This window comes from Danio rerio, chromosome 7 (genome assembly GCF_052040795.2).
Source record: "Danio rerio strain M-AB ecotype USA chromosome 7, GRCz13ab, whole genome shotgun sequence".
NCBI lineage: Eukaryota > Metazoa > Chordata > Actinopteri > Cypriniformes > Danionidae > Danio > Danio rerio.
The window spans coordinates 3,296,232-3,324,024 of NC_141027.1; the positions used below are offsets into that span (position 1 = coordinate 3,296,232).

The 27,793-nt window shown below is 38.8% G+C and overlaps 3 protein-coding genes and 2 long non-coding RNA genes across 8 annotated transcripts in view; 1 reads left to right on the forward strand and 4 right to left on the reverse strand.

Annotated features, from left to right (window-relative positions):
* LOC147842925 (uncharacterized) overlaps positions 1 to 27,793 on the reverse strand; it is a 959,952-nt gene that overhangs the window by 38,767 nt on the left and 893,392 nt on the right. The window lies entirely within an intron of this gene.
* si:dkey-192d15.3 lies at positions 779 to 7,744 on the reverse strand. 2 transcript variants are annotated; one of them, XM_087260406.1, is made up of 5 exons: positions 7,552 to 7,744; positions 7,359 to 7,394; positions 6,920 to 7,267; positions 5,910 to 6,257; positions 779 to 1,584 (listed from the first exon to the last, which is right to left on the reverse strand). In XM_087260406.1, the coding sequence occupies exons 2-5, from the start codon at positions 7,390 to 7,392 to the stop codon at positions 1,226 to 1,228; spliced, it is 1,089 nt and encodes a 362-aa protein (XP_087116532.1). In that variant the 5' UTR covers positions 7,393 to 7,394; positions 7,552 to 7,744; the 3' UTR covers positions 779 to 1,225. The 2 variants fall into 2 exon arrangements, with proteins under 2 accessions (XP_087116532.1, XP_087116531.1); XM_087260405.1 differs by lacking the exon at positions 7,552 to 7,744 and having other exon boundaries at positions 7,359 to 7,541.
* LOC147842926 (uncharacterized) lies at positions 1,228 to 6,292 on the forward strand. The gene is made up of 3 exons (XR_015495358.1): positions 1,228 to 2,151; positions 3,128 to 5,986; positions 6,088 to 6,292. It is a non-coding gene; the product is annotated as an uncharacterized LOC147842926 (long non-coding RNA).
* LOC137496086 (C-type mannose receptor 2-like) lies at positions 8,539 to 16,774 on the reverse strand. Its single transcript, XM_087260398.1, has 5 exons — positions 16,718 to 16,774; positions 16,517 to 16,555; positions 16,084 to 16,431; positions 14,980 to 15,327; positions 8,539 to 10,091 (listed from the first exon to the last, which is right to left on the reverse strand). Exons 2-5 carry the CDS (start codon positions 16,551 to 16,553, stop codon positions 9,724 to 9,726), a joined length of 1,101 nt encoding a protein of 366 aa, XP_087116524.1. The 5' UTR covers positions 16,554 to 16,555; positions 16,718 to 16,774; the 3' UTR covers positions 8,539 to 9,723.
* On the reverse strand, positions 20,911 to 27,077 carry si:ch211-282j17.2. Of its 3 annotated transcripts, XM_087259558.1 has the most exons (6): positions 26,381 to 27,077; positions 26,186 to 26,224; positions 25,931 to 26,095; positions 25,739 to 25,867; positions 21,626 to 21,973; positions 20,911 to 21,469 (listed from the first exon to the last, which is right to left on the reverse strand). In XM_087259558.1, exons 2-6 carry the CDS (start codon positions 26,220 to 26,222, stop codon positions 21,111 to 21,113), a joined length of 1,038 nt encoding a protein of 345 aa, XP_087115684.1. In that variant the 5' UTR covers positions 26,223 to 26,224; positions 26,381 to 27,077; the 3' UTR covers positions 20,911 to 21,110.

A 27,793-nucleotide genomic window follows, 5' to 3' on the forward strand; every position in this document is an offset into this window, starting at 1 on the left:
GGACCTGACACGCATAATGTGGTGGTGCACCATCTTGCTGAAAAAAACTCAGGGAACGTGCCAGCTTCAGTGCATGAAGAGGGACTTGCATCATTATGTAGCAATTACAAATATCCAGTGGTCTTGAGGATTCCATTGATGAAGAATGGCCACACTATGTTTGTTGTCTAAGGTGTGAAGATACAAGATGTGCAGCACCTGAAACTACGGATACTGGAAGCCTGTGCTGGCATTTCTCCTGTGGTGTTGCTATCAGTGTGTGAAGAGTGGGAGAAGAGGGTTGCATTGACAATCCAACACAATGGGCAGCACATTGAACACATTTTATAAGTGGTCAGAAACTTGTAAATAACTCATGAAAGAATAAAGTTATGTTAAACCAGGCACACCATTGTTTTTCTTGTGAAATTCACAATAAGTTTGATTTGTCACATGACCCTCTTCCTATTGAAAAAAAAATCTTGGATCCAAGATGGCCAAACCTGCATTTGCTGACAGGCAGATTGGGCTAATTTAATTGGATGGACATTTTTTTAGTTTTATGCCTTACCCAAAATATAAAAATACATATAAATACATTTAGATTGTTTACTGTAATCATTACTATTAGACTGTGAAGAGACTTTCAACCAGCACAACAAAAAAATGCTTCAGAAGACAATCACCTACTACACCTTTAAATCTCAGCCAAACAAACAAACAGCCATATGTAACTTTCACATACTAAATTCAGCTTAATGTGACATCAGAAGGAAAGGAGCATATAGGAGACAAAAACACTGGCTGTGGATCAGTTTATTTCAGTTAATGTTCTGTTATCGTCATTTTCTTAGATTAATTTGGATCAACCCCTAGCTGTGCCTCAAATAAATAAACCAGATTTAATCTGCCGAGAGACAGATGATGCTATTCTCCAGAGCTGCTGCTCACAGAATCACATTTAACAAGTCATTTATACATGCAAATCATATGAGACCAAATCCAACCAGGTATAAAAAGAGTATTTCAAATATACTTATCACATCTCATAATAATAATAATAATGTTATACATTGATGTTAAAAGAAGCAGATTGGGTCATGATAAATTAAATGAAACGGATATATTTGACTTTTTAATCTTAAACAGTTTAACTCAAAAACTTTTTAAAGAATAAAACCTATAGTAAAAGTAAAGAAATCGTCAACATGAGTAAACACACCAACAATCTTCCGTCTTTTCTCATCTAGTTAGTGCAGATGAAGTTGAGTCTGTGAGATTCAGGAAGGCTGATCCAGGTCTGATCTCCTCCAGACTGAACTGCTCCTTTTCTGTTCTCCAGTTTGCAGTTTTCCGGTGTGCTGCCGTTCCCTGGAGCCCAGTTCTGATAGCACACCATGTCTCCAGTCAGCCAGAGCCACATGTTCATGCTGCAGTAGTTGTGTAAACCCAACCACACCGCCTCAGTAGACGCCAGTTTAACCACGTTCATCACACGACGCTGCATCTCCACTGACTGAACCGAGACCAGATCCACATGATTCTGTCTGCAGTATCTCAGAGCTTCAGACCACGACAGATTCTGCTGGATCACAATCAGTTTATCTGGACACAAAACAAAGCAGAAACTAGAGAGAGACTGATCAACAACAACATGCAGAACAAACACTGTGGAGGAATTTGTCATGTCAGACATGTAGAGTCTTAAAGCCCAGGACACACCTTGCCAATGTCAAAGAAAAGTCTGGGACAAAAACTGAATTTGTTTTCACCTAAGGTCGGCTGCATATAGTTCCGTCTAAACCAAAAAGCTGCACATGAACACACCACATAGACAACAGCTTACAGATAGTAAGTCCCAATCTCAATTCTGTTTTTGTACCCCTTCCCCTTCCCCTTGCAACTGAGGGTTAAGGGGAATTCTTCAAAATGTACAAAGAGGAATTGGGACAGCACTTCAGCACCTGCACACGTCATCATATGTCCTCGCAATCTTTTGCTTCATGTGAGATCAGACGATGGCGGCTGCTGTAGTGATTCCAGTTGTGTTATTTTTTGGTATTCATCTTCAGGAAATCACTGAAGGCATATATCATGTTATCATAACGATTTAATGTGGCAATAAGATCATAACTGTATTGTGTATTTAACACAGTCGCCATATTCATTAATGTAAACACTAGAGCTGTGAACCTACACTAGTCTCACGGTTCGGTTCGGTTACGATTATCATGCCATCGATTCGGTTTAATTCGATATTTCGGTGCATCACGGTGCATTGACGGTGCTTTCCATACACAGTTTTATATTTTCTTCACAGCAGCAGTTCTTGTATTAAAATGTATGAATATATTTATATTTATATATTATTTGTAATACAATTTTGTCGTTTAATACAAACAGTCAGATATATAAACTGTAACTTTAAACAAAATGAGCATTTAGCAAATAATATAAACAAATATAAACATCCAGCTCAATATCTGATCCTTGTCTAGTTCTCTTACACCTCTTTGATTGGTCACACCCTCAACAAAAACGGTTGCGATTGGCTCTCGCGCTGCGCTCTTCATATAAGTGACACTGATAAGCGGCAGGTGGCAGCGGCAATCTCACAACTGATGCATGATAGACACGGTGGAGAAAACTCTGCAGACACGCGCTCGTTTCTGTATCCAAAAGTAACGCTGTAAAACAGCCGAGAGGAGAAGAAAAGCCACCCCAGCAGGTCAAATGGGCCACTGTGTGTGTGTGTGTGTGTGTGTGTGTGTGTGTGTGTGTGTGTGTGTGTGTGTGTGTGTGTGAGTGTGTGAGAAAGAGAGAGAGACAGAGCGAAAGCGAGAGAGAGAGAGAGAGAGAAATGGAGTAGGCTACTTTCATTCTCTCGATCTCAGTGAAATAGGGGCTATTGTTGTATATGTCAGTGAAAGACTGATCCAGCAAACACACACAGTGAAATTGTGCACAGTTTATGAGTTTTAAGTAGTTAAAGCGTTGTAAATACTCGCGATCGCCTCCCTCGCGACAGAGCGCATATGAGGTAAATGACGTCAGTAATAACCGGTTATGATTATTACTGAACCGATACCGAATTGTCCGCATCTGCATCGCGGTGCACCGAAGAAACAATTAATTTTGACACCCCTAGTAAACACACCAAAAACAACATTAACATTATAGCAGACACTGTAAAAAGCTCATTCCCAGCCACTAGACTTTTCTGACAGGGTATTCCAGTGTCATCGAGTGTCAGAATGTTGTGGGACTCCTGAACAGGAGTTGTTATTAGGGATTATTTTCACATGACAGTAAAACATGAACGTGGTTATGAATATATTAAAACATGAGTTTGTTTGTTGTAAAAGTTTGTAATAATGACTAAAAATACTAATTTGTGGATCTCCTGACTTCCGGGTGCAGCTGTGGCTGGTGTATTCTGGGATATTTTTCTTACCCCTTGGTTTTGAGTGTAGTGCTGAAAAATCTTTGTTTGAGAGGGTGTATACGCCTTGCCCTTAGCCCTACGCCTTTAAGCTAAAGAGAATTGCGACACCACTACCCCTTCATGGGCAGATGCAAAATGAGGGTAGGGGTAGGGGGAAGGGCTGAGGGGTAGAATTGTGATTGGGCCTAAATGTGTTTTCTGACCGTGCATGAGAGGATGTACCTCTCCACACCTGCAGGAGACAGTAGTCTGTATTTCCACAAAAGAAAATTAGAACTAGTGTTGCCCACAAACATTCATTCATTTATTCATTCATTCATTCATTCTCTTTTTGGCTTAGTCCCTTTATGAATCAGGGGTCACCACAGCGAAATAAACGCCATGATGTTTTACGCAGTGGATGCCCTTTCAGCTGCAACCCAACACTGGGAAACACCCATACACACTCTTACACACACATACACCATGGTCAATTTAGCTTTTACCTATAGCGCATGTGTTTGGACTGTGGGGGAAACCAGAGCACCTGGAGGAAATCCACACCAACACGGGGAGAACATGCAAACTCCACTCAGAATTGCCAAATGACCCAGCCAAGGCTCGAAGCAGTGACCTTCTTGCTGTTAGGCGTTAATTCCACCCGCCCACAAATATATTAAACAAAGTAACTTTTTCATACCATTACATACATAATAGTAAAACTGACCATTGTCGTGTGATTTGCATTGGGTCCTGCAGGAGCCCAAACCCAATATAGTTCTTGAGAACACTGCTGCTGGCCTGCTGTGATGGGGAATTGTGTTGTGTCTTAATGAATTTCTGATGAATGTATAACTCTCGTTCATATGCTTATTTGAGTGATTTCAGTATTATTGTTATTATTATTATCTATTGATTTATTACTCATACCTGTGGCATTGTTATGAGGTGCTTTGGTAAAAAAAAGTCACCCTGTGCAAATGCAGTAAGAAATGAGAAGAGAAATTAGAAGAGCTGGATGAAATGTCACAAAGAGAGTAGATTTATAAAATCGAGGACTTAAGGGCACCTGTGTTCTGTTCTGTAACTCGTGATAAGTGTAACAGTGGTAATAAAGATTCATTGTGATAAATGACATGAAATTAAGAGTATGCATGCTTGATGCTTTGGTGCCTAGTGGTTAAGAAAATGCAGGCGTTTTTCTTTAAGATGTCCTTGCGCAGCTACCGTAGTTCAGCGGACAATGGCTGATGCTGCTACTGGTAAGCGTGCTCTGAACATAGGAGTGAAACTATAATGATTAAAGTGTATAACATGATTATTTTTGCATATAAAAGAGTGATTAAGTTGTCAACAAATGCATAAAGCTCCTGATAGATTTAAACAGCGAATATGTAATAAGAAATGCAACAATATTGAGCTTTGTGTTTCTCATAGTAAAAACCGCATGTTGATATCATAGCATTGTATTAGAGAATGACGCAAGACCACACTTAAAGTGACAGTGTGGTTTATTTTACATCTTTTGTTTGTTTCAGATTTGTCTGCAGTGTATTGTCGTTACATGCGATGTTATGTTATTTGATTTGTTTCTCAGAATAAAAGAAACGCTGAGAATCACTTTTGGAGGGTTTCATTACTTGAAGTTGGTGACGATTGCAGTACAACACAACGCAGAGGTCAACAGTCGTTACACAAGGCACACCTGCACATGTGCCGACACTCCAAATGACTTCCAAAAAATATGAGCACCCGTGAACTTCAGCTGAACTTACAGTTTACCGCTCAGTCAACAGTGAACAAGATATATTGTTGACCATTGTTTTTTGGCATCACATTAGAAGTAGGAAGGGAAGACCTTAACTGGACATGGGTAGGACCACTAAAGACCCTGAGATTATTAGTGATTGGGCACCTGAGAGATTCAAAATCCCATAAGTGGAGAAGCTGATGGAGGTGTTAATGTGTAAATTTGGGTGGAGTATTGAGATAAAATAATGTATTTAAACTATGCTGTCCTATACTCATCAGGCACTCGAACGACCTGTCTCTGTTGTTACTTGTGCTCAGGGCCAGACGAAATCTGCGGGCGTTTTTTGCTTTTATTGCAGAGAATTTTGGTAATTTTTGGTAGATTTCTGCGGAATTATTTTGAGAGTATCCAGCGGAGTATCATAACTAAAACCTTAATATATGAAATAAAAAGTAATAAATTACTGAATAAATTCAGATATACACATTTACTCAATTAAATAAACAGAATTAATGATGGGCTATAAATCTGCAGAATTATGCGCGTGCAGATTCCGTGTGGGCCTGCTGATGCTGTAACAATAAACTGCTTTGCCTAAAGACTTCGGAGATCTCAGATTTTGACTTAGAAACTTAAAATGTTTTGCAGACCAGAATCTTTTTTTCCACAACAGCTGCTACCCAACAGCCAACTCAACCCAACTTGGTGTGTGGAGCTGATGATGAATTGAGTGTGTTTGGAGGATCCGCTCACCTTCATGACACACAAAAGGCATCTTCCAGTCACAAGGGTAGTCTGCCCATCTTCCCTGAGCATTTTGTTCAATCACGGTACAGTTTTCAATTCCTCCATAATTATCAGGTTCAACAGTTCTCCAGTATCTGAATGAGGAGCTGCTCTGATCTGACCACTGCCATGTGTCTCTGAACAGACCGATCCAGACTGCAGATCCAGATGAGTTTCTGTCATTAATGAACTTCTCCAGCTGTTGACTCTCATTCTGGTTCCTCACACTGACCAGATCAATGTGATTCTGTCTGCAGTAACTCTGAGCGGCTCTCCAGTTCATCAGCTGATCAACAAACACCAGTCCTATGCTCACTTTGAGAAAATAAAATGGAAACATTGGTTTTAAATTTTTGTTTTGTTTTATTATTATTCTGCTTTATGTTTGTATTACCAAAAACAATAATCTGTATCTAAGTAGTACTAAAAGATTGAAGTGACTTTAAGAACAATTTAATTTCTCTTTATTCTTTCATTTATTTTATTTTCGGCTTAGTCCATTTATTAGTTCGGGGCTGCCACAGAGGAATGAACCGCCAACTTATTTAACACATGTTTTGCACAGCAGATGCCTTTCTAGCTGCAACCCATCTCTGGGAAACATCCATACACCCTCATCACACATACACTATAGACAATTTAGCATACACAATTCACCTATAGCGCATGAAACCGAAGCCAGCACGAGGAGAACATGCAAACTCTACACAAAAACACCAACTGACCCACCCGAGGCTCAAACCAGCGACCTTGTTGCTGTGAGGCGATCATTCTACCCACTGCGCCACCTTGACGCCCAATTTCTCTTTATCTTCTAATGTAAATGTCTTTGCTGTAAAATTAGCAAGTTTGACTCTTAACAATGTAAGGTTTTATTTTTTACTCATAATAAAGTAGAATGATTAATACTGTCACATTTTAATTCCAATTAAAAGCTTATTTTAAAGTAAATTTTTTATTTAGAGGTTTGTACTCACTGTTGTAACAGATGAAGGATGAGATGGCATTACAGGAACAAACATACCATTGTCCATTATTCATATATGTACAGTTATCACTGCCGGCTGGTTGTCCAGATGCCCAGTTCAGAAAGAGCGCAGGATCACCTGAAGACCAATGCCATTTATAAACACTCGTCTTCTGAAGACCAATCCAGACACGTTCGTTATTCGCAATCTTGTTCAGCTGGATCATGTCATTCATGTTGTCAACAGTGGCCAGATCTGTGTATTTCTCTCTGCAGTATCTCTGAGCATCAGTCTGGTTCTTGTTCACATTTATATAGAAATATTGATGCTGAACACATTCAGATATGGAGCAGAGAGCTGTGAAAAAGACACTTGGTTTAATGATTTTCAGAACAGAGTCAAACCTAATGAAACTATAAACCATCAATAAAACTACAAACACACTCACCAATGAGGAGGAGGATGTATTGAGCTTGACTCATTTCTGAGGAAGAGAAATATAGATAAACAATCAGATTGTTTCTGGAGTTAGACATTTGAGAGCAGTAAAATAGAAGCATTAATGCACAGTACAAATCACTAAGAATATAAACAAAATTGTCAGAACGTGTGTGAATAATGTAGACGTGAATTGTTCTTACCTCAAGAGGTATTAAGTTTCTGTCCTCAGTCTGATGTTTCTGTCTGCAGCTTCAGACTGTGATTATTCTATATCTGCACTCATTTGTCATTCAGCTCATTACATCATTTGCTTATTGCTCTAAACAAAGGCCTTTTTCATTCTCATTATTTACACATGCACCTGCGTGTTTCTCTGTGTCGGTCTTTGTTCCTGTACTTCTTTGGAAGTGTGTTCATTTGAATGTGCTAGAGAGCTGAGAGAGCGTGTCTAATATAATCAAATCAAATATATATTTCCATAGTGCCTTTAAAGGATGACTCAGGATGAGGTTTTTCACCCTTCAGCTGCGGTCACACTAGAGTTTGACCTTGTGAAATTCTGTCATAAGGCGCTGTGAAAAGGGCCTGGATTAAACAAGATGGTTAGAGATTAACAAAAGCAAGTGATTGTTCATATTTTGCTAGCTCTCTGCAACTCTCACATGGTCCCCCACTGAAGCTAAGCAGGGCTGCGCCTGGTCTGTACCTAGAGGGGAGACCACATGGAAAAGATAGATTGAAGCCGGAAGTGGTGTTAGTGAGGCCAGCAGGGGGCGCTCAACCTGCGCTCTGTGTGGGTCCTAATGCCCCAGTATAGTGACGGAGACTCTATACTGTTCAGTGAGCGCCGTCTTTCGGATGAGACGTTAAACCGAGGTCCGACTCTCTGTGGTTGTTAAAAATCCCAGGATGTACTTCGAAAAAGAGTAGGGGTTTAACCCTGGCATCCTGGCCAAATCTGCCCACTGGCCTCTGTCCATCATGGCCTCCTAACCCTCCCCTATCATAATTGGCTGGTGTGTGGTCTGGCGCAAAATGGCTGCCATCGCGTCATCCAGGTGGATGCTGCACACTGGTGGTGGATGAGGAGATTCCCCCCTATGTGTAAAGCACTTTGAGTGCCCAGAAAAGCGCTATATAAATGTAAGGAATTGTTATTATTATTAAATTTTTTAATTTCTGTGCAGAGAGGTCATGTTTCGATTGGTCTCTCGTAGTCAAGTGATGCGATTTCAAAGGTCAGAGTTCACCAAGTTTGAACTTTCCAACACAGCAATCTGGGAAACTTGACGCACAAGCTTGCGTTTTCGGTCTGACGCATTTACATGTGTATGAATGGAAGTCTACGGAGAGAAAAGTCCAGTGTGACTGCAGATTTACTGTTTATTTTTTGCCATAGGCAAAGCCCATTATTACTATGCTCTTTCTGCTTATTATTATTTTTTCTTCTTCCGTGCGTTTTTCGACACGTAACTAGTCCCGCAGCTTTCGTCCCAGACCCTTGAAAGTGGGGTCAAATCGTCCAGTTTTATCTGGAATGGTGTGCTATGACATTTCCCCCAAAATCCCATAGACTTAACATTGAGCCAAACTTTGACCAATCACGGCGCAGACTGTAAATTTTCTTAGAAATATGGGATTCACAACAGCTGTAGGGGGTTGCAGCCTAAGTGAGAACATACCCCGCATGGGGGTATGAGTTGTACCCCTGGGGCTCTAGGACGTCCCAAAGTTTTCCCATTGACTTACATGGGCCCCATTGACTCCCATTCATTTCTTGACTCACATGTCAATCACATTACATAGCAGTGTCATACAGACTTGAGGGTGGGCTTATTTGACTCAGGCAACCAATCAGCATCTCAATATGGCATTTCATTATGCACTGTTTATTTATTTGCATTTTAACGTTGTAAACTATAAAATTATGATTGTCCTCGTGGTTTTAAAGAAATGAAAATAAGCTTGCCTGCCTCTTTGTTATTTTGAACATGCAAATATTATTTAGGCAGGCCACTATGCCATTATTTATTTTCACTGCTCACTGAGTGTGAAACAATAATCCCCAACCAATGTGAATGATTGTAAAACTAAGAAAGATGAAAAGAAAAATGGTTGAAAATATTGTTGTATAGTTAAATGTGGCTTTTGCTGTATCTTGCGCATGATGACTGCTGTGCGCATACACAAACCACATAGTCTTCGCTCGCACTCATTCACATTTTCTCTCTTTTTCACGTACACACGCAAGGAATTAACTGCACACAAGTTAATGCTGGATCAATTAAAATAAAAACAAGAATATCTGACATTTCCCAAAACAGGATCCGGCTTAAATTAGGCACGGAATGTAAGTACAGGTCTTTTCTTTGCTAGTTAGTGCAGATGAAGTTGAGTCTGTGAGATTCAGGAAGGCTGATCCAGCAATAATCTCCTCCAGACTGAACTGCTCCTCTTCTGTTCTCCATTTTGCAGTTTTCCGGTGTGCTGCTGTGTGTTGTGTTTCCTGGAGCCCAGTTCTGATAGCAGAGAATGTCTCCACTGACCCAGAGCCACATGTTCATGCTGCAGTAGTTGTGTAAACCCAACCACACCGCCTCAGTAGACGCCAGTTTAACCACGTTCATCACACGACGCTGCATCTCCACTGACTGAACCGAGACCAGATCCACATGATTCTGTCTGCAGTATCTCAGAGCTTCAGACCACGACAGATTCTGCTGGATCACAATCAGTTTATCTGGACACAAAACAAAGCAGAAACTAGAGAGAGACTGATCAACAACAACATGCAGAACAAACACTGTGGAGGAATTTGTCATGTCAGACATGTAGAGTCTTAAAACTCAGGACACACCAAGAAAAAAGAAAAAAAAAGTCTGCGACAAAAACTGACTTTGTGGCAGTACTTACCACTGAGAGATAGGCTTTGATCTTTGATAATCCATATCATTTTTAAATATTCAATATATCTGACAGAATGTCAGCCGGCTTTTGTGTTCCTTCTTAACTTGCATCATTTGCTTCATTTTGATGCGTCAAGTTTTGGTTTTGTGCTCTGATTCATAGCTGAACAACCAATCAGAATGCTGTTGAATCTGGTGAACTGCCTCCTACCTGAACCCAACAAGATGCATTGTGTGGACTCACTAGAGATCTGCATGGTCCTGTTTTAAAAATCAGCCCCTGCTGAATTTTCAGGATTTCCACTCCCACTTACACCTGAATTGTTTGTGCCCACTCCCGCTCGCTCCTATGAACCAACTCGGAGCTTATCAAGAATGTACACAAATACTCTTAACTAAATATTAATTCAAGTTAACACAGAGCAGGATTTAAACCTGATTAAATTAGTAATGTAATGTAATGTAATGTAATGTGTATCTATAAAGCGCATTTATTATGTATGGCCATACACCCAAAGCGCTTCACAATCATGAGGGGGTCTCTCCACACCACCAGCAGTGTGCAGCATCCGCTTGGATGATGTGACGGCAGCCACAGGACAACGGCGCCAATGTGCTCACCACACACCAGCTATTGGTGGAGTGGAGAGACAGTTATAGAGATAACTGCTCTTTCACGAGAAGTGCCATGGGATTTTTAATGACCACAGAGAGTCAGGACCTCGGTTTAACGTCTCATCCAAAAGACGGCAGTAGAGTAGGTACGTAGATTGACAGGTAAACTGAGAGCGACAATTGTCACAATTAATAGGTATTTATTTATTAACGTTATAAAAAAAATCTAGAGGCACATCAGTTTTTTTATTATTATTTTTTTCAGGGTTTTCACATTCATTGGATAGGAAAGTAGAGATATGTTTAATAATAATATAATATATTGAATATTAATGTGATATATTGAATAATATGGTGCATTGTTGATTTATTATTTAATTATTCTATAAAAATATCATCTTTTATTCTTTATTTTTTATTATTATTATTATTATTTTTTACTATTTTACTACTACTATTTACTGTGTACTGTTTTATTATATATGTATGTTACTTTATAACTGCTTTGGCAATACATTTGTAACATTTGTCATGACAATAAAGCATTTATTGAATTGAATTGAATTAAGAGAGAGAGAGAGAGAGAGAGAGAGAGACGAGGGCTTCTGTGCGATTGATCACTTCTGGTTAAACTATAGAAGAAACAACTCACTGTCGTCCAAACGCAGCACACACACACACACACACACAATCAATTAGCACACACCTACACAAAGAAAAATGCAACACACACACACAAACACATACATTAAACACACTATTTTACGCACATGCACTCACTCACTCAAACAAACATTCATGCACACACATTCAAACACATATGCACAAACACACACAAAGTAAGTCCTGCATTGTTTACAAAGTCAAGCTTTGTGTCTGTATTTAGATGTATTTTCTGTCTCGTTAACAAAGTAAATACAGAAATTAGGCTGGCTTGTGTAGCAAGCCAGACTATTGTTATCCTATTTTTCTTCTGAGACTAAAAATTAAACTCTATCTCCTCCTACAGCTTTTGAGCTATGACCACCAAACTCACACCAGACCTCCAAACTGGTCTGACTAGGGTTGCTATATCTTTTCGGACTGATCCGACTTTCGATTTTCCGAAAAACGTCCCGGGACCGTCAGAAAAATCCCATTGACCTAACATTGCACCAAACTTTGTGAGCTCATAACTCTACATCAGACTGTCGCACAGACTTCTAACTGGGCTCATTTAACTCAGACTACCAAACTACCAATAACTGATGAACATTTCTAGCCACACCCCTAACAACCAGATACGGCACCCTAGCAATGGTCCCATAGACTGCCATTATAGAGGTTCAGATTGATATCGTCATGCTGCAGTGTGATAGAGACATGGGTGTTGCTTTTAACTGTTCATATTGGCAAGAAGCTTTGATACATCATCAGTCTAAGCTGTCAATCAACTCCATAGCAACAAAACAGACTAACCTAGCAACAATATAATAGCAGCTATATCTCAGTTTCAGAATATCGTAGAGAAGTGGGGGTTGGCTTGTTTGACTCATGCTAGCACATCATCTATCTATCTATCTATCTATCTATCTATCTATCTATCTATCTATCTATCTATCTATCTATCTATCTATCTATCATGCTAGTAACATGCTAATTCATGCTAGAATCATGCTAACAACATGCTAATTCATGCTAGAATCATGCTAGTAATATGCTAATTCATGTTAGAATCATGCTAATAACATGCTAATTCATGCTAGAATTAAGCTAGTAGCATGCTAATTCATGCTAGAATCATGCTAATAACATGCTAATTCATGCTAGAATTATGCTAGTAGCATGCTAATTCATGCTAACAACATGCTAATTCATGCTAGAATCGTGCTAGTAACATGCTAATTCATGCTAGAATCATGCTAGTAACATACGAATTCATACTAGAATCATGCTAGTAACATGCTAATTTATGTTATAATCATGCTAATTCATGCTAGAATCATGCTAGTAACATGCTAATTCATACTAGAATTATGCTAGTAACATGCTAATTCATACTAGAATCATGCTACTAACATGCTAATTTATGCTAGAAGCATGCTAGTAACATGGTAATCTATCTATCTATTATCTATCTGCCGATCTATCTTTTCATACTTTTAAAAACTGTTTAAACTAAATAAGCTATTACCATCAGGCGTTCACAAGCCAGCCTCAAAGTTTGTCCTCAAACTTTAAGAATCTAATTATGCTTGTTTTAATAGTTAGTGATTGTGTTTTAATAGGTTGTGGGAAGGACTGGCATAGGATCGTAAGGCAGGAATCGATCTTGGGTCGCTGTGAGAACCGGAGTGCATGTGTCGACACACTAACCACTACACCACTGCCGCTGACATCAGTTTTTAAACATACTGCATGATACGCACAGTTTAACCGATAGGAAACTGTTTAGGCTGTGAAGGCTTAAACACAATATGAAAAACCTTTAAATTGTTAAATAAACACACAGAACTTAGCAAATACTGCTAGCTATAATTTAGATTTAGCCGGCTAAAAAAAGTAAATAAAATAAATAGAATGTCCCAAAAATCTCATAGATGTCCTATTCACAATAGACCAATGGTCTCAAACTCAGTTTCTGGAGGGCCACAGCTCTGCCAAGTTTAGCGTCAACCTCCACCAACTCACACCTGCTTAATAGTCTCTAGTATTCTTAAACACTTTGATATGTTGGATCAACTGTGTTTGATTTTGGTTAGAGTAAAACTGTGTAGAGCTGCGGCCCACTAGGAATCAAGTTTAAAACATATCCAATAGACCAGGGTTTTTCAAAGTCTAAGACAGTGGGCCTTCCTTTTGACACAAGTTATCCATTGGCGCCCCCCTACTCCCAAACACGCACGCACACACACACACACACACATATATATATATATATATATATACACACACAGTATATTTAAAGACACAGACAGATGTCAGACTGTTAACTCACTTTTATCATCATTTGCATGAAAGTGCAATTATTTACAGAGTAATAAGTATTTTAATATACCGTTTTTAAAACTAGGATGATGGTTCAATATGAATAGAACCGATCCAAGAACTGTCCATCCCAGTCAAAACAGTCGAAGTTTAGCGGGTATCATGCTGTCATTAGCCAAAATATCTTGACAAACCATACATAAAGGTCGTGTTTTATCAGCTGGTCCTGTCCACGTAAATCCTAAACTCAATTATCCATTGTATTAGCAGGCATATACCTTTATTGGCGGGCTTGCCAAACAGAAGTGAATTCACAGCTATGGCATTCTGGGTAAAAAAGGTTTTCTTATTTTTTACGTATTATTTTTTAGCTTCATTTAATTAAAACGTTTAAATATAATAAAAAAATACATATAATAATTAAACTTAATTATATTTTTATTATATAATATTTTTTCCCGCGCCTCCCCTGACATGCTCTTGCGCCTCACACTTTGAAAACCCCTGCAATAGACCTACTTGCCTATTACAACAAAATATATAATAGCCTACTAAAAATAACATAAACAAAATACCGAAGCCAACAAACAAGCGAATGAGACGGGCACTGCATTGCTCATTTCATATGAAGAAAAGAAGTACTTTAGCCGACTATATTAGAGCCTACAATGAAGGAAATATATATTGCTGACTGACCAGAGTCCCAGACTTGTGTGTCTTTCTTCCAAGATTTGCCCACACACACATTAAATGCTCTTTCTGATTATCTCAGTAGATGCGGTAATGCTCAAAACAAAATGCACACATATTGACATGACAGGAAAGCACCCTTTAACTTTTTTTCTTCTTAACTCTAGTGTTGACTATTGCATGTCAAATCCCACCTGTGGGTCTGCAACAAGACTTTCTAAGCACCCACTCCTGTTCACAGTAAAGGTAAAGCTGCCAATTTCAGTGTGATTTGCATTGGGTCTAATGAGAGTCCAAACCCAATGTAGTTCTCTAGAACACATCAAACAAACTAGCCTGACAGACCCACAACAAACAGCCTGATGCTACCTAACAGCCGACCATCTACTTGGTGTGTCCTGCCTTAACAGATCTGGAGCTGATGATGGTGTGTCTGGAGGATCTGCTCACCTTCATGACACACAAAAGGGAACTGGTGGTGACAAAGGTAGTCTGACCATCGGCCCTGAGCATTCCGTTCAATCACTGTACAGTTTTCCGGACCTGCATAATTATTTGGTTCACTGGTTTTCCAGTATCTGAATGAGGAGCTGCTCTGATCTGACCACTGCCATGTGTCTCTGAACAGACCGATCCAGACTGCAGATCCAGATGAGTTTCTGTCATCAATGAACTTCTCCAGCTGTTGACTCTCATTCTGGTTCCTCACACTGACCAGATCAATGTGATTCTGTCTGCAGTAACTCTGAGCATCTCTCCAGTTCATCGTCTGATTGACAAACACCAGTCCTGGGCTCACTTTAAGAAAATAAAGCAGAAACATATTTTTTTTCTGTATTTTCTTTATTCTTTTTCTGCTTTGGTATTTAGATGTGGACATAAGCAATGGTGGAAGCTTCAAACATATGTAATGGAAATTCATTTTTAAATGAGCTTTATATGTTAGAAACTTGTCTAAGACTCATTATTACATGTGTGTGTATCTGTGTTCTCCATATGTTCATCATAAAACCTATGTGTACATTTTTATAGATAACTATATGTCTTTAGGTGAAAGCTTTTTCATTATCCTAAGAAGGATGTGTGGTTGTTATGAGCATATCGCACGAACAGCAGAAGACGCCTGACGTAATTGTAGATGAGGCCTTATTGGGAGTTGACCTCGTAAGCAGTACAAACCAGATAAAAGGGTGAACACACTTGACTTCAGTATCTCACTCTGCAGAAACTGTTGTTGCTGTATGACTGGGATCTTCTTTATAAAGAATAAAACTTGTAAAAGACATCCCGGGTAAGACTTTGTTTCTTGACCACTGAGAAAGCCTCCTTAGAGAAATAGCCACTACACATGCTTCTATTACTATACTACTCTATACTTCGAGAACATCATTCAATTTCACTTTTTATGTTCTTTTCTTTATCCAAAATCTGTAAAATTGATTTGTTGAAGTTTTTTGTTTTTCATTTATACTAATGTGTTTACTGCTGTCACATTAAAATACCCAGTTAAATTGTAATAAATACAATTTAGTTAATTTTGGGGTTTGTACTCACTGTTGTAGCAGATAAAGAAACAGGTGTTTTTACATGGCCCAACAATCCACTGCTCGTTTCTCATAAAAGTACATTCATCATTGCCAACTGGTTGTCCAGATGCCCAGTTCAGAAAGAGCGCAAGATCACCTGAAGACCAATGCCAATTATAAACCCTCGTCTCTTGAAGACCAATCCAGACACGTACATTATTCACAATCTTGTTCAGCTGGTTCATGTCATTCATGTCGTCAGCAGTGGCCAGATCTGTGTATTTCTCTCTGCAGTATCTCTGAGCTTCAGTCCAGTTCTTGTTCACATTTATATAGTAATATTGATGCTGAACACATTCAGATATGGAGCAGAGAGCTGTGAGAGAGACACTTTGATTTAATCCTTTTTAGAACAGAGTCAAACCTAATGAAACTATGAATCAAAATACAAACACACTCACCAATGAGGAGAAGAGGGAAATATAGAGTTTGAGCCATTTCTGAGGAAGAGAAATATATAAAAACAGTCAGATTCTTTCTAGAGTAAAACATTTGAGCAGGTAAAAGTGAAACATAAATGCAGAATAAACCATCAATAAGAGCATCAACAGATGTCAGAAGTGTGTTTATGTGTATATAATGTAGATGTGAGTAGTTCTTACCTCAGCGCTGGTGTGTTTCTGTCCTCAGTCTGATGTTTCTGTCGGCAGCTTCAGACTGTGTGATTATTCTATATCTGCACATCATATCATTTAACAACATCTAAACAAAGGCCTTTTTCATTTCTTTCCTCATTCAGGTATTGTAATCTATGCATGTCTTTATCTATGGTGATGTACTTTTTAAAAGCTTGTTCATTTGAATGTGGTAAAATGCAGTAGGCCTGTGTTTAGTAATAAAGAATTTCCATAACAGCTTCTCTGGAAAACTACACAGCGATTTGCATTGTACTTTCTTAGTTGAGTTCACGTTGGATTTTGTTTGTGACCAACATTCAGTTTTCCTTGTCATCTGTTTTCCATCATCATGTGATTTCATGAGCTCAGGTCATGTTTTCATTCATTGGTCTTGTCATTTACATTTACATTTAGTCATTTAGCTGACGCTTTTATCCAAAGCGACTTACAAATGAGGACAAGGAAGCAATTTACACAACCAAGAGCAACAATGAATAAGTGCTGTAGGCAAGTTTCAGGTCTGTAAAGTCTAAGAAGGAAAGTAATATTTTAGAAATTTAGTAATTTTTTTTTTTTTTTTTTTACAGTTAGTGGTATATCCAGAGAGGCAATTGGGATTAGGAGATTAGCATTGTCATGTATTGATTAGTTTTGCTTTGTATTATTTTCAAGTGTACTAGTCAGTAGACTTTTTAGCATTTATAGCCTTCATGTTCCTGTTGTCTCTTGTCATTTAGAAGTGAATGGCTTTAAATCCAATTAGATCGGCTGCAATATCAGGCATTCGGTTTATGCACATAAAACTACCCAAACAGAGGCAGTTCAGGTTAAAATGGAAAAATGCCACAAGCCACAAGAAAAACACAGTTGTTGCTGAGTTACTGAGTCAGTTTAAAGGGGCACAATCCAGTTCCAATAAGGAACACACAATAAAACCATGATGTCTGCTTCTACATCTGTAAATAAATATCCATTAATTGCTGACCTTATTTTTTTTTTGCCTGCTTCTATCTGACAGAAGACCAGAACATTTAAAACAATGTAATTTGCTGATAGCAGGGATATTCACAATGTTTTTTGGAGTGACTATCTTAATATTTTAAAATTATTTAATAAAAAAAAAAAAGGTTTAATAGACTGTTTAGTAATTAAATTGACAGCTCACATTGGAGAACCTGTAATGACTTCACCCTGATGGGAATTATTATTATTTTATGTACGTATTTATTTCATATATATGTTGCTTTATTAAATGTTCACGAAACCCTCAAGTTTTTTTTTTTTTTTTTAGATTTTAACAGATTAGTGTGTGTTGAGCACCAGTTAAGACAATGTTAGCAAGCATGTGTCAGCTTTAATTGTGGAGAAAACTGGATAATTTTGAGCTTTTGTCAGCTGATTTCAACTTCCGGGTTTAAAAACAATTTATGATTATCTCTCCTCATTTCTTTTTATGGCATCAGTGACCAGAAGTACTCCTGTGACAAAGTTTACAATAACCAACTGAATATGGTGTTGTTATTATAATATATATATATATATATATATATATATATATATATATATATATATATATATATATATATTTTTTTTTTTTTTTTTTATTAAACCAGATAAAAACCCATTGAAATCAAGATCTCATTTACAAGGGTGACCTGGCCAAGAGATCCACAATACATGACTGATATATTATATAATTCATAGAAAATTAATGTAAAAATACAGTTTAGTTGTTCTGCAACAGGATCCGGCAAGCACCGGTGTGGTGAGAAATTGAGGCTGCGTCCGAAACCGCCTACTACTCAGTAAGTACTGGATTTGAATTTAAACGTACTACTCGGCCGTTAGAAAAGTACGCTCTATACAGTATGAACATGAAAAGTATGAATGGAATTTGGACGCACTACATCCGTCATTTTGTCATGGTCACGTGACCTACCTGCGTCAGTTGCGTCGCTTCACTTCCAGAGTCTCGCCGGAAGTAGTAAGTCATCCGGGTACTTCTCGCATACTAATTTTCGAATTATATGAATTCGGACATACTACTCAGCTCGCATACTGATTTTAGCGTACTATATAGTATGGAAATATGCGGTTTTGGATGCAGCCTGAGTCTCCTCTGCAATCCAGCCCGATTAGGACCCCTAAGGGACTGTCTGTGGTAAATGCCTGATCAAAAGTTATCATTGTGATATCCTGTTGTGTGGCTAATCAGAGCTGTGTTAGCTTATTGTAGCCAGGAGGCTAAGGGTAGAGGTACGATTATGCTACCACATAAGCTAACTGGGCTCATTTAACAGGTAACAATTGACCCTTAGCTAAGCCCCGCCCACTTTAGTTACTGTTGCCAAGCCTTTCAAGCTTTCGTGCCTGGCATGTCTATTACAATATTTATGTGCTGGTGTCAGACATTGCCAGGGATAAAATTTGTCATTTTTGGCGAAAAGGTGAGATATCTGAGAGAGCCAGACAAAAAAGTACTACAGTGTGCGTTACAGGGGGTATATTCACAATATAATAGGCAACTGATTAGAAAATAATTTGGTAACACTTTCTTTTACAACCCGCAAAGTACAGCGTACGTACAGTGAAATTACAGTGTACTTTTCTGTACGTACTGTGTAAGTATAATGAACGTATGTGTAGGCATAAGGGAACAAACCGTAATGCTGGGGTAAAAAGGGGGTAACAACCAGATGTTCATCACGAAAATTACTGCGTAAGTACAGTGAAATAACGGTGTACTTTTCTGTATGAATAGTGTAAGTATAAATAACGCTTACTTAGGTATAAGGGAACAAACTGTAATGCTTGGGTAATAAGGGGGTAACAACCAGATATTGAGCATGAAAGGTACCGCGTAAGTACAGTGAAATAACGGTGTACTTTTCTTTAAATTGCAAAAGAACAAAGCATAATGTTTGCGTTACCAATAATTTAATCAAAATTGAAGCTAGTTTGGCCTAGTCGCCTCATATGATAACCATTCAACAGAATGGTGAAATAAAAAAATAAACTAATAATAACAAATTAAACCGTGACTAACCGACTAGGAAACACACATGGACTGTGCTTCTACATCATTCATTCATAGAAAGAACAGCCAGAAAGGGGAGATTGATAAGCCAAATATTAGCATCATTGACCCCATATATCTGTCAATATGATTATGAAAATATGACTGCTATTAGTATGACTACTATGGTGAGGGCTTAAACAGAGCGGTGCTCATAATATCGAGAGAAAAAAAAAGAAAAAGACAGCTGGGAAACAGAACCTGCTTTGTATTTTTGCAGGAAACACAGTTTAGATCTGTTTAGGGTAAGAGATGTGTGAGTTATTGCTGTCGGTCTGTCACTGAATGTGTCAGGAATCAGGATTATCAAAAAACTAATTAAACTTTTGTCCACTCCTTTAGTGCCTCTCACAGAGCCCCTTACAGAGCTTGATCCACTCTTGGGTTTTAGGTTTTGAAAAGGGAAAAAATTCCACCACCCTGTCCAAACTTTAAGGATTCCGGGTATCAGATTTGCACAATCCATATGCACAACGCTTTGGCTTATTTCCCTAGCTTAAAAGCTTGACAGAGCCCCTGTGCACAGCTATGGTTGCTAAGCCACAACTGGTGGGTGGCATGTTTTGGGTGTGGCTTATCGAAGGGTCAATTTAACAATCCATGCATGCCTTTAATTATACATAACTATAGGAAATGATCAATATAATGCTTATCCTGCTGAAAAATCCAGCTTAAACCAGCCTAGGCTGGTTGGCTGGTTTTAGCTGGTTGACCAGGCTGGTTTTAGAGGGGTTTTGGCCATTTCCAGGCTGGTTTCCAGCTATTTCCAGCCTGGTCTTAGCTGATCAGGCTGAAAAATGACCAGCCAAATCCAGCTAAAACCAGCTTGACCAGCCTGGTTTAAGCTGGATATAGCTGGTTTTGGCTGGACTTCCAAGCTTGGCTAGGCTGGTCAAGCTGGTTTTAGCTGCTCATCTCCCATCCTGACCAGCTAAGTCCAGGCTGGAAATGGCTGGAAACCAACCTGGAAGTAGCCAAAACCCCTCTAAAACCAGCCTGGTTGACCAGCTAAAACCAGCCTAGGCTGGTTTAGGCTGGATTTTTCAGCAGGGTATACATGTTATTTTAGTAGTGAAATGAAATAGTCAAGCTTTACCATATATAAATTATAAATGTGATTTTTAATTTTTTTAGTTTTTATTTAGGCACTACAAACTGTACCCATAACAACTTCAATAAAACAATAGGATCACTCAGGGTTCTATAAGAGGACCGAATGATTAGTAGGGTCTCGATCTCTCATGACAACGGCTCAAATTAAGCAATGAATGTAAGTAAACACACAAACAGGTCTTTTGTCTGCTAGTTAGTGCAGATGAAGTTGAGTCTGTGAGATTCAGGAAGGCTGATCCAGGTCTGATCTCCTCCAGACTGAACTGCTCCTTTTCTGTTCTCCAGTTTGCAGTTTTCCGGTGTGCTGCCGTTCCCTGGAGCCCAGTTCTGATAGCACACCATGTCTCCACTCACCCAGAGCCACATGTTCATGCTGCAGTAGTTGTGTAAACCCAACCACACCGCCTCAGTAGACGCCAGTTTAACCACGTTCATCACACGACGCTGCATCTCCACTGACTGAACCGAGACCAGATCCACATGATTCTGTCTGCAGTATCTCAGAGCTTCAGACCACGACAGATTCTGCTGGATCACAATCAGTTTATCTGGACACAAAACAAAGCAGAAACTAGAGAGAGACTGATCAACAACAACATGCAGAACAAACACTGTGGAGAAATTTGTCATGTCAGACATGTTGAGTCAACTTTAAGAGATCTGAAGCTGATGATGGATTGAGTGTGTTTGGAGGATCTGCTCACCTTCATGACACACAAAAGCATACTGACGGTCGCAAGGGACGTCATTCCATTGTCTTGGATCATCCGGATAGATCACTGCACAGTCTTCATGACCTCCTTTATTATTTGGTTCAACAGTATCCCAGTATCTGAATGAGGAGTTGCTCTGATCTGACCACTGCCATGTGTCTCTGAACAGACCGATCCAGACTGCAGATCCAGCTGAGTTTCTGTCATTAATGAACTTCTCCAGCTGTTGACTCTCATTCTGGTTCCTCACACTGACCAGATCAATGTGATTCTGTCTGCAGTAACTCTGAGCATCTCTCCAGTTCACTAGCTGATAGACAAACACCAGTCCTGTGCTCACTTTAAGAAAATGAAATGTCAAAGTTTTTTTTATCAGTTTATTCTTCATTACACTTCTGCTTTATAGTTTAGATGTGAACTCTTATAGCATCAGAAATGCTCATCTTACACAAAACGTTCATATTTTTATGTCTCTAAAGACATTCTAAGGGCTCTGTTTCAACGATCTAGGCTCAAAGTCTAAAGCGCATGCCACAAAACAATTAAGGGCATGTCCGAATACACTTCTGCTATTTTAAGCATGGAAACATATGCTTTGTACCAGGGCGCATGGTCTAACAGGGTTGTGCTTATTCTCTTAATAAGTTCTGGATGCATTTTGAGCAATGGTGCCAGAATAATGAGAGAATTTTGAGAATTTTCTTATTAATTTCTAGACAGTCAAAAGTTTACACACATTTCCATGGTTTTTTATTATTATTATTATTATTATTATTATTTTAGCTTTGCTCTTAAACTGTATAAATTTGGTCAAATGTTTTGGGTCTCCTTCCACAAGCTTCTCACAAAAGTTTGCAGGAATTTTGGCCCATTCCTCCAAACAGAATTGGTGTAACTGAGTCTGATGTGTAGGCTGTCTTGCTCACACAAACGTTTTCAACTCTGCCCACAAATGTTCTATAGGATTAAGGTCAGGGCTTTGTGATGGTCACTCCAAAACATTCACTCTGTTGTCTTTAAAGCACATTTTTACTAATTTGGCAGTATGCTAATGGTCATGGTCTGTTTGGAAGACCCATTTGTGGCCAAGTTTTAATTTTCTGGCTGATGTCTTCAGATGTTGCTTCAGTATTTCTACATAATGTTCTTTCTTCATGATGCCATCTATGCTGTGAATTGGACCAGTCCCTCCTGCAGCAAAACAGCCCAAGAACATGAGGCTGCCGCCCCCATACTTCACAGTTGAGATGGTGTTGCTAGGCTTGTAAACTTTCTCCTTTGTCCTCCAAATGTAACACTGCTCATTATGGCCAAACAGTTCAATCTTAAGCCCCTTTCACACAGTGATACCGGTAAATATCCGGAAAATTTCCGGAACGACTCTACCGGTATATTCAAAAAAGCGCTGTTCACACAGGCGAGGACGTTACGGAATTTTTCCGGAAAAGAGCATTCACACATCCATTCCAAAATGCCGGTAAATTCTGACATCATTCACCACAAATGAGCTTTAAACGCCTGCGCTTGAATTTGTAAACATTTGACTAAATTACAAACTCTGTGGATGATCAATATTGTGAACAACTTTCGCAGGATCACTTTCGCATGTCGAGATGTTCATGATATGTGTGTGTGCTGGCGCTCACAGGCTGTTTCATGGGCACACGCAAAGCTTGAAGGTAAACAAACAACGGCTTATCATAAGCATCTCATCGATGATTATTTACACAGTTGGCATTAAGAAGAACATATAAACGTGATCTGACTAACTTCTAGCAGCTAAATGTGTCTGGAAAATATTCAAAGGCTTTTATTCTCACAAACCGCGCGGACGTAAATGCGTCTGACTGTTCTGATTGGCTAAAGCAGACGTCTTACGTCAGCACGTTCTAGACGTGCACACGCTTATTCCGGAAATCTTCCTTCTGCATTCACACAGCGCAGCATTCCGGCAAATTGCCGGTAATGTTACAACTTCTCTTTCCGGAAAATAGCCAGAACGAATTTACCGGTATTTTCAAAAAGGACCTGTTCACACATACAACCTTTCCGGAAAATTGCCGGTAATTTTCCGGAAAGGTCTGTATGTGTGAAAGGGGCTTTAGTTTCATCAGACCACAGGACATGTCGCCAAAAATTAGTCTTTTTCCCAGTGTCATTTAGCAAATTGTAATCTGGCTTTTTTGTTGATTCTAGCTTGTTGATTTTGCCATGTTGTCACACAAGGAAGCAGTGTGTTTGAGGTTTTTTCTAAAATACTATTCTACAGTTGTGCCTCCAGTTAACTCAAATGTTGTCAATTAGAAACTTCCAAAACCTTGACACCATCATCTGAGCTTTTACAGAGGCAGAATAATCGTATTGTATGTAAACTTGACTTTCAAGAAAAAAAGTCTATAGTTTTTTTCAAAAAATCTCTCTCTCATTATTCTGCTATTAAGCAGAACAGACACAAATATGACAATCCTCACTTACATAAAAGAGAAAAGGTTTAGTCGCATTAACATCTGACTTTTTAAAGTGGTTATTTGCCCTTTTTATACAGTGTATGTAAACTTCTGCGTTTACTGCATGTCTTATACCCCATATGGTGATGCAGATGTCTTCAAATCAAATCTAAACTATTCAAAAGATTTTCATTATGATTTCTATAGCTCTTTTTACGATGTAGGTTCTATCAAAGGTGAAGATAAGAGAATAAAAAGCCACAACAATATTTAGGATTGGGGAAATTAATTTCAGCTGGTCTTTTTTTTGGGCATCACTTTGGCGCAGTGTGTAGCACAATCGACTCACAGCAAGAAGGTCGCTGGTTCGAACCTCGGCTGTGTCAGTTGGCATTTCTGTGTGGAGTTTGCATGTTCTGCCCGTGTTGGCGTGGGTTTTCTCCAAGTCCTCCGTTTTTCCCCACAAGTCCAAAAACGTGATATAGGTGGATTGGGTAATGTTACGACTGGAGTTTATTTATTTATTTATTATTGCGGATTGTCCTGTCTTTTTCTTTTGTCCCGCCTTCTTGTTGTTTTTCTGTTGTTTCATAGGCTCCCCATACCGGCTTGATTCCCTATTCTGATTGGCTGCTCCTACATATAAAAAGGAGCTTCCGGCAGGGTTCGAAGAGCTCATTTATGTGCGTTCGGTCTTTGGAGTGGAGCTCCTGGGTTTCCCTTACCCCTTCGGCCGACAACCAACAACAACCAACTTTGTATTGATGACCATCATATGTTTCAATATTTTTGAGAGTTTGAGCGTGTAGGGGTGACCTGTCTATTTATTTGATTACTTTTGACTGTGTTTATGTTAGGGAGTAAGGTAAGGTTCTTGTATTTTTCTTTAAATAGTAATAGGTAATTTAGTGGATTTATTTTATCGATTCTTTTGTTTGTTATTTTGGCCTGTGGTCACCCTGACGAAATGCTCATTTATATAAACCCTATTTTTCTATAATAAATATCTTCATATATACTCTCAACTGAGTGTGTGAGTTTGGATGTCGACCGAAGGGAATCTTTTGCTTTAAGTTTTGTTTAGTTTGGGAAATCCACCACCCCAACACATTTGTTTTTTCTTCGTTTATTATGCCCTTTTTGTTTCCCCTAGACTTGGGGCGTAATAGGTAAGTTAAATTGTCCATAGTGTATGTGTGCGAATGAGTGTGTATGGAAGATTCCCAGTGATGGGTTGCAACTGGAATCTTTATAGCACTTTTCGCTATGTAGATTGCCAAACCAGCTTAACATAGATGACGTTCCAATAAATTAAAACTGCTTTAGTTCAGTTTTCACAGTTCAGTTCAATGTAATCCAAATTTCGTTGCTAAAAATCAGACACAGCAGTAGTGTAGTAAAATGCTAGAATAGTTCTAGTAAAATAAAACTGATTCAGTTCAGATTAGTATAACTGTTATTGTTAAAGGCAGATCCACTGAAGAGCAACTCCACTAAAGCTCATTTACTGAGAGACGGCTATTGAAATATGAGCGAATATATCAGCCACAGCATTACCAATACTTAACATGAATAGGGTTTGTGTTTGTTTGTTGAATGTTTAACCTTGTCAAACATAAATGTCTAGTTGAAGATTTATTTAATAGTTTGTACTCACTGTCGTAGCAGATGAAGGGCAAGAACACATTACATTTCCAAACACACCACTGTCCATTTATTATATAAGCACAATCATCACTGCCGGCTGGTTGTCCAGATGTCCAGTTCAGAAAGAGCGCAGGATCACCTGAAGACCAATGCCAATTATAAACACTCGTCTTGTGAAGACCAATCCAGATGTTCTGATTACCTCCATTATTCACACAATTCTTCAGCTGGTTCATGTCATTCATGTTGTCAACAGTGGCCAAATCTGTGTAATTCTCTCTGCAGTATCTCTGAGCTTCAGTCCAGTTCTTCTTCTCATTTATAAACAAATATCGACGCTGAACACATTCAGATATGGAGCAAAGAGCTGTGAAAGAGACACTTGGTTTAATGCTATTCAGAACAGAGTAAACATAATAAAACTATAAACCATCAATAAAACTACAAACACACTCACCAATGAGGAAGAGGAGGAAGTGTTGAGTTTGAGCCATTTCTGAGGAGAAGAAATATAGATGAACAGTCAAATTCATTCTAGAGTAAAACATTTGAGCAGGTAAAAGAGAAACAAATGTAGAATAAACAAGATGAACATCAACAGATGTCAGAAGTGTGTTTATGTGTATATAATGTAGATGTGAGTAGTTCTTACCTCAGAGCTGGTGTGTTTCTGTCCTCAGTCTGATGTTTCTGTCTGCAGCTTCAGACTTTGTCTGCTTTTACCAATCATTCAGCACGTCCCATCAGGTTTATTACTCTAATCAAAGGCCTTTTTCATTTTCTTTCTTAATCAGGTACTGTAACCCATGCATGTCTTTATCTTTGATGTTGTCTTTTTTTACAAGCTTGTTCATTTGAATGTGGTGAGAATTCAGTAGGCCTGTGTTTGATAATAACGGATTTCCATAACAGCTTCTCAGGAAAAATACACAGCAATTTGCATTGTATTTTCCTAATCAATTTTCACCTTGGATGTTGCTTGTGACCAACAGTTTTCCTTGTCATATGTTTTCCATAATCATGTGATTCTACGAGCTCTAGTCATATTTTCACTCATTTTTTTCTTGTCATGTATTTACTAGTTTTGCTTTGCATTATATAAGAGTGTACATTAACCAGTAGTCTTTGTGTATTTTACAACCCTCAAGTTCCTACTGTCTCTTGTCAGTGTCAGTTGGAAGTGAATGGGGGGCAAACAGAATGGCTTTAAAGGGCACATATGGGGAAAAATCTATTTTTCAATCTGTTTGGACAGACATATAATAGTGTAAAGACCATCATATTGGGTTGATATCAACACAACTAGTCCTTCAATTTAACAACATGAAAATGGTGGACCAATTGGAGCGGTTTTAAGACCGACCACAACTTGATGTAGGAGTACGGTCCCTCCGCCCACCAATATTGATTAACAGGCCCGCATTACCACATCCTCAGTTTGTTGTTTCACGTCTGCCATTTGAGTCATGTCACTAAAGGAAAACCCTTGCACTACTTTTAGATGTAAGGCTCATTGGGCTCAAAACAAGAGCCTTCATCGTCTTCCTGCGAATGAGCAACAGAGACTTTACATTTATCAGCCATTTGCACTGAACTTGCCGATCAAGATTTAGGCCATTAAAAACAGCTGATCCACAGAGAGTCTTTCAGCACTCTCTCCAAAAACACCCGATTGATCTCGGCTGGCGAATCAACATTCATGATCACTCTCATTAGCGCCATTGTTTGTAACTTTAGGTGGGTTTACAAACCTGTGTACTTTTTATCACATCTTCCTTAAACTTCAGCCGTTTGTGTTTCCTGCGGTCAAAGACGTTCCTGTCATCTCAACTAGTTGCGGCTGTAAAGTGTGAGCACGTCGCTCCATTGGAAATAATGAACTTGTCTTAGTTAAAGCCTCATTCAAAGTCAATCTAGTGTGCGTGGTTATCAGTCTCGGTGTACAAGCTCGGAACTGTGAACTAGCACACAGTTGGCATCACTTTATTTAGTTGCCGCAGTTTTATTCTGTGTAGAAACATGATGTTGAGAAGCCTTTATGATTAATTAACCATGACGGATTAAA

Coding starts and splice junctions, on each gene's coding strand:
- si:dkey-192d15.3 (XM_087260405.1), bottom strand. CDS start 7,470: ATGCTTCTATTTTACTGCTCTCAAATGTCTAACTCCAGAAACAATCTG. Junction 7,268..7,358: donor ATACATCCTCCTCCTCATTG/GTGAGTGTGTTT, acceptor TCTTTTTCACAG/CTCTCTGCTCCATATCTGAA. Junction 6,258..6,919: donor ATCCTTCATCTGTTACAACA/GTGAGTACAAAC, acceptor ATTTTCTCAAAG/TGAGCATAGGACTGGTGTTT.
- LOC137496086 (XM_087260398.1), bottom strand. CDS start 16,553: ATGGCTCAAACTCTATATTTCCCTCTTCTCCTCATTG. Junction 16,432..16,516: donor TTTCCCTCTTCTCCTCATTG/GTGAGTGTGTTT, acceptor TCTCTCTCACAG/CTCTCTGCTCCATATCTGAA. Junction 15,328..16,083: donor TTTCTTTATCTGCTACAACA/GTGAGTACAAAC, acceptor ATTTTCTTAAAG/TGAGCCCAGGACTGGTGTTT.
- si:ch211-282j17.2 (XM_087259557.1), bottom strand. CDS start 26,276: ATGTTTTACTCTAGAATGAATTTGACTGTTCATCTATATTTCTTCTCC. Junction 26,096..26,185: donor CTTCCTCCTCTTCCTCATTG/GTGAGTGTGTTT, acceptor TCTCTTTCACAG/CTCTTTGCTCCATATCTGAA. Junction 21,470..21,625: donor TGCTTTTGTGTGTCATGAAG/GTGAGCAGATCC, acceptor TTTTGTGTCCAG/ATAAACTGATTGTGATCCAG.